Here is a 5,168-nt window from a genome sequence, read left to right as displayed (position 1 = left end):
GCTTTCCTACTAGCTACTACCCTTGCCACCGTCCTGGGTTGGGCCAAGTCCCCCAAAACCAGCTCGGGGCCCAGCAACCTTGACAGCGCAGGACGGTCCAGTTCTTTTGTTCGGCCGTTGGATCAAACAAAGGCCGCCTCTGCGTCTCTTATTCCCTCTCTTTTTTTTTTATAGTACAACACAATCCACCCGCGTCGGCACGAGCACCCACAGCAGTTGGCGCGCACCAAAACCCTACCCTCCCTCTGCTCTCAGCCGCCAACGCCATGGGCTCCACCGCCGCTGCCTCCGTGCTCCCGGTGTCCGCCGGCTCCGGCGAGAACCTCGTCCTCATCCTCGACTACGGCTCGCAGTACACGCACCTCATCACCCGCCGCGTGCGCCAGCTCGGCGTCCTCTCCCTCTGCGTGTCCGGCACGGCGCCGCTCGCCTCCCTGGAGGGCCTCCGCCCACGCGCCGTCATCCTCTCCGGCGGGCCCCACTCAGTCCACGCCCCCGGGGCGCCCGCCTTCCCCGAGGGATTCCTGGGCTTCGCGGCTGCCGCGGGCGCGCACGTGCTCGGCGTCTGCTATGGGATGCAGCTCCTCGTGCAGTCCCTTGGAGGCGCCGTTGTGTCCGGGGAGCGCCAGGAGTACGGGAAAATGGACGTTGAGGTGACGGCGGCCTCCTCCGCGCTCTACGGGCAGGCGGAGACCGGGAAGCGCCAGACGGTGTGGATGAGCCATGGCGACGAGGTGGTTAGGCTGCCGGAAGGGTTCGAGGTGGTTGCTCGCAGCGTGCAGGGAGCCGTCGCGGCCATTGAGAACCGGGAGAATCGCTTTTATGGGCTCCAATACCACCCCGAGGTAGTAGACGTTATGGCTGATTACGTACTATGATGATGTGCTAATCACCATGATACAGTAAATGCCAATCATTTATATGCCTACTTAATTGCTTCATTCACCAAGTGCTGCTGGTCCTTTCGGTTCAGGCTGCAGTGCATTTATCTTGTTCATTCATCCTACCGAGCAGCAGCTCAGTGGTTTAATTCTTTTTTCTGCCAGTACAAATAATCTTCTACGTGCTTTGCCCCTTCTATTACTATTACTGTTGATTATGTGTCCGGTGCATTGTGCTTTGTCTTTGTATACCATCTGGTTGTCACTGTATTGAAATTTCTCGTGTAAAGGTTACACATTCAGCCCAAGGAATGGAAACACTGCGCCGCTTTCTCTTTGATGTTTGTGGGATCAAAGCTGATTGGAAGATGCAAGATGTGCTCGATGAAGAAATCAAGACCATCCAAAGCACGGTTGGCCCTGACGAGCATGTTATCTGTGCATTGTCAGGTGGTGTTGATTCAACGGTCGCCGCCACTCTCGTTCACAAGGCGATAGGAGATAGGCTTCACTGTGTTTTTGTTGATAATGGTCTATTAAGGTAACGATATGCTGCCTTTTTTTTCTTTCTCGAAGTTCTGTTGAATAGAACTTGTGCTTATCTCGAAGCAATCTGCAATGAAACTAACACAGAACCTCATTTGTAGGTACAAGGAGGGAGAGCGAGTAATGACAACCTTTGAAAGTGATTTGCACCTGCCAGTGACATGTGTTGATGCCTCAGAGCAATTTCTCAGCAAGTTAAAGGGTGTCGAAGACCCAGAGAAGAAAAGAAAGATCATTGGCAGGGAATTCATAGCTGTCTTTGATGACTTTGCTCACAAGCTGGAACAGAAGATAGGAAAAAGGCCCGAATATTTAGTTCAAGGGACTTTGTACCCTGATGTAATTGAATCATGCCCACCTCCTGGGAGTGGAAGGACACATTCCCACACCATCAAAAGCCATCACAACGTAGGTGGCCTTCCAAAAGATATGAAATTAAAACTTATTGAACCACTCAAGCTCCTATTCAAGGACGAGGTACAAATTTGAATTAATTTGTAATTTTCTTAGTTTCGTGCATGGTCAAGTGTGGTATGCTGAAAGGGACCAAGGAACCTTTATTTTTCTGTAATATCACAATGTTTTAATGTCTGTAGGTGCGGAAGTTGGGGGGTATTTTGAATGTCCCAGATTCATTTTTGAAGCGACACCCATTTCCTGGGCCTGGTCTTGCAGTACGTGTCCTAGGTGATGTTACACAAGGCAATGCTTTGGAGGTTCTTCGTCAGGTCTGGACTTTCAGAATTGTTTAAATTTTGCCACGGCACCTTGGATACATACACTATGTGAATTCACAGATTCTCAATTAATTTGTTTCAGGTGGACGAGATATTTGTTCAGTCTATTAAAGACGCAGGCCTGTATGATAAAATTTGGCAAGCTTTTGCTGTGTTCTTGCCAGTACAGACAGTTGGAGTTCAGGGTGACCAGCGAACCCACTCCAATGCCGTTGTTTTAAGGGCAATCACCAGTGAGGATGGCATGACTGCAGATTGGTATGTACCAGTGAAGTTCCAACTCTGTTCCTGTTGCCCATGGTGTCTTTAAACACTTGACTGCATATTTTCTCATATCGAGTCATTCGTTTTTTATTACTTTCAGGTACTATTTTGAGCATGCATTCCTGGTAGATGTGGTAAACAAGATTTGCAACAATGTGCGTGGCATCAACCGCGTTTGCCAGGACATCACATCTAAGCCGCCTGCAACGGTGGAGTGGGAGTAGGAGGATGGGAGGGACCCTATGGTCTGGTCTGTCTGTCTGTCTTGGGTTAAAACCCGCTATGTCATGTCACTGCTCTCAACACGTTGCATGGATGTCACAAATAGCAAGCAGTTAAGAGTGACCATTCGTCAGTCAATACATTAGGTTTATCATGAATTGTTTGTTACTTAATACAAGGACTGCATTGCATGGATTGTAAAGTGTAACCACCAGTAGCTAAGCCTTGTAGACAACGACAAAGCATGGGAGGATGGCCCTGGGGTTGAACACCAGCAGCTCCTCCAGGTTGGAGTACACCCCGGCCGACCCCGCAACCGAGTCGTACTCTGACTCCTCGGCGGCGTCGGCGACGGCCTCCTCCTCTGGTACCGCTTCTTTGGGCCGCTTCACCCTTCCCGCGATGACCCGGCACACCAGCATCGCCCTTGGAGTGGTTTCCTCATCCAGTCCGGCGCCAGCCTCCGCAGCGTCGTGCGCGCGGCCGCTCGTGGCCATGGTCAGCACCCCGCCGCTGCTGAAGCCGTCGCGGATGATGCCGCACGCTGCGCAGGTCCCCGCGGCGTCGCAGAGGTGCGTGGCGCCGTTGAGGCCGAGCGAGCAGGCCAGGGTGGCGCAGTGGAACCGGAGCAGCTCGTTGCCGTCGGCGGTGCAGCGCGGGTGCCTGTTGCTGTTGGCCGCCGCTACCGCCAGCTGCTCGGCGCCCGCCCTGGCCTTGACAGCGTCACGGTACTCCTCGAAGCGGGCCAGCGTTCTGGGCGTGTTGTTCACCTTGAGGATGCGGTCGACCTTGCACACGGGGCTCTGCTTCTTGAGCCAGCTGGACTGGAAGATGATCTCGATGATGTTGCGGCTCGTGTCATCAGTGCCAAGCTCGGACACTGCATGCCATGGGCGTGTTTGTTGGTCAAAAGTGTCCCAACTGTCGACATGAAAAGCATCAAAGATGGATGGAATAAAGTGCAGATGAGGCATGCGACCGACCTGCGTGCCTGATGGACTGGTGGAGCTGGAGGCTCTCCTGCCTGACGAACACCTCGCCGCAGTCCGGGCAGGGGCAGATGGTGGTGGCCCTCATGGAGGCGCTGCCCGCCACCACCATGTGGCACTCGTAGCACCCCGAAAGCCGCCTCAGCTGCATGCCGGCCCTGAACGACGACCCGCCCGACGACGACGACGACCCGCCACGCTGCAGCTGCTTGTTGCTGCCAGCGCCACATTGGGGCTTCTTCACGCACCGATCGCTGCTCCCGCTCACGGACGCGCGGCGCTTGCAGGGCTCGCCTGCCGACGCCGTGCCCGTGGTTTCCTTGGGCGGCACGGGCACGCTGTCGTCCTTGAGCTTGCAGATGGACGGCGCGGAGCAGCCCAGCCTCTTGCTCCTGCTGCCGGTGCCGGTGTCCGGCGCCCGCGGCCGCGCGTGGCTGTTCCTGCACGAGAAGAGGCTCTTGAACGCTGCTAACCTGTAGGACGGGCTCTCCAGCTCCTCCTTATTGGTCGTCGTCGTCGTCTTCACCATGGCGGCAGCGGAAGTCTTATTGGCCTCCCTGACGCCTGCCGATCTGCCCGGCCGTTCCACCATTGCGATCCTATTCCTCTCGCTAGCTAGCTTTCTTCCAAGCTCTAGATGTTCGTTCGTGTTGGATGGGAGTACTTGAGAAGTGGTGGTGGAGGAGGAAAAGAGCTAGGATGCTTTATTTCTAGGCTAGTTGTTGCTGCAGCTTTATGTTTTTGGGGATGATGCTATCTGCACCTGCACCTGCTCATCATGGGATTAAGGCCATGTTTGCTAGCTAACACTAACAACAATGGATGGCACAAAACTAGGTCGATGCCCAATACCGAGGTGGAACTCAAGTTCAAAGCATGCATGTCTAGACTAAAAGATCCAAATGCATGTACCCTGGCAATTCTTGGTCTTGGTAAAAGCAGACAAGTTGATGGGCTTTTGGGCTGGTCCAGGGTCCGGTGGTGGCTGCACAGCATTTTCAGAGTGGTGATCCACTAGTCAGTCAGTCAGTCAGTCACCTCTGCTCTGATGAATGAGGAGATATCATATGCCATCCCATCCCATCCCATCAGCAACCAACGGAATAAAGATCACTCACTCAGATGCTGTGCTTGTGCTTTGTGCTTTGCTGTTGTGTACTACATGTCCCGGTCCAAATTGTAGAATCCCGAAACTGTTCATGGGCATGGGCTCTTCTTTTGCCTGCGAAGTTTCCTGCAAAGGCTGCATCTATGTAGTACTCGTATACCCTAGTGATATGAGCAGCAGGGAGCCACAAAACAACAAGAGGGAGGATTTGGAGGGAACAAAGCACATCGATGCCACTGTCGCTCTCAAAAGGAACAAAGCATAACTCGATTACACAATAAGCTACACTACTCTACTCACTGTTATTAATGCTAATCTCGAGACAAGGCTCTGGTTTCGACATGGGGCAGAAGGAAAACAAACAGAGGAGCAAATAAACCTAGCTAGCTAGCTAGCTTGCTTCACCACATCCGGGCCATAC

At 53.4% G+C, this 5,168-nt stretch overlaps 2 protein-coding genes across 2 annotated transcripts; one reads left to right on the top strand and one right to left on the bottom strand.

The window, feature by feature from the left end:
* The first annotated feature begins 247 nt into the window (after positions 1-247).
* Positions 248-2,849, top strand: LOC100383569 (uncharacterized). Its single transcript, NM_001176217.1, has 6 exons — positions 248-845; positions 1,172-1,422; positions 1,529-1,904; positions 2,024-2,155; positions 2,247-2,422; positions 2,529-2,849. Exons 1-6 carry the CDS (start codon positions 267-269, stop codon positions 2,650-2,652), a joined length of 1,638 nt encoding a protein of 545 aa, NP_001169688.1. The 5' UTR covers positions 248-266; the 3' UTR covers positions 2,653-2,849.
* On the bottom strand, positions 2,763-4,903 carry LOC109942996 (uncharacterized). The gene is made up of 2 exons (XM_020545668.3): positions 3,634-4,903; positions 2,763-3,530 (listed from the first exon to the last, which is right to left on the bottom strand). Exons 1-2 carry the CDS (start codon positions 4,229-4,231, stop codon positions 2,869-2,871), a joined length of 1,260 nt encoding a protein of 419 aa, XP_020401257.1. The 5' UTR covers positions 4,232-4,903; the 3' UTR covers positions 2,763-2,868.
* Between the last annotated feature and the right edge of the window lie 265 nt (positions 4,904-5,168).

Source organism: Zea mays, chromosome 10 (assembly GCF_902167145.1).
Source record: "Zea mays cultivar B73 chromosome 10, Zm-B73-REFERENCE-NAM-5.0, whole genome shotgun sequence".
NCBI lineage: Eukaryota > Viridiplantae > Streptophyta > Magnoliopsida > Poales > Poaceae > Zea > Zea mays.
This window is presented reverse-complemented; position numbering and strand designations above follow the sequence as displayed.

Bases quoted from the DNA above. Each gene is read 5' to 3' on its own strand.
- LOC100383569 (NM_001176217.1), top strand. From the start codon at position 267: ATGGGCTCCACCGCCGCTGCCTCCGTGCTCCCGGTGTCCGCCGGCTCC. The intron at 846-1,171 runs GTAGTAGACGTT...TCTCGTGTAAAG, and splicing joins GGCTCCAATACCACCCCGAG to GTTACACATTCAGCCCAAGG. The intron at 2,423-2,528 runs GTATGTACCAGT...TATTACTTTCAG, and splicing joins GATGGCATGACTGCAGATTG to GTACTATTTTGAGCATGCAT.
- LOC109942996 (XM_020545668.3), bottom strand. From the start codon at position 4,231: ATGGTGGAACGGCCGGGCAGATCGGCAGGCGTCAGGGAGGCCAATAAG. The intron at 3,531-3,633 runs GTCGGTCGCATG...CATGGCATGCAG, and splicing joins CCAGTCCATCAGGCACGCAG to TGTCCGAGCTTGGCACTGAT.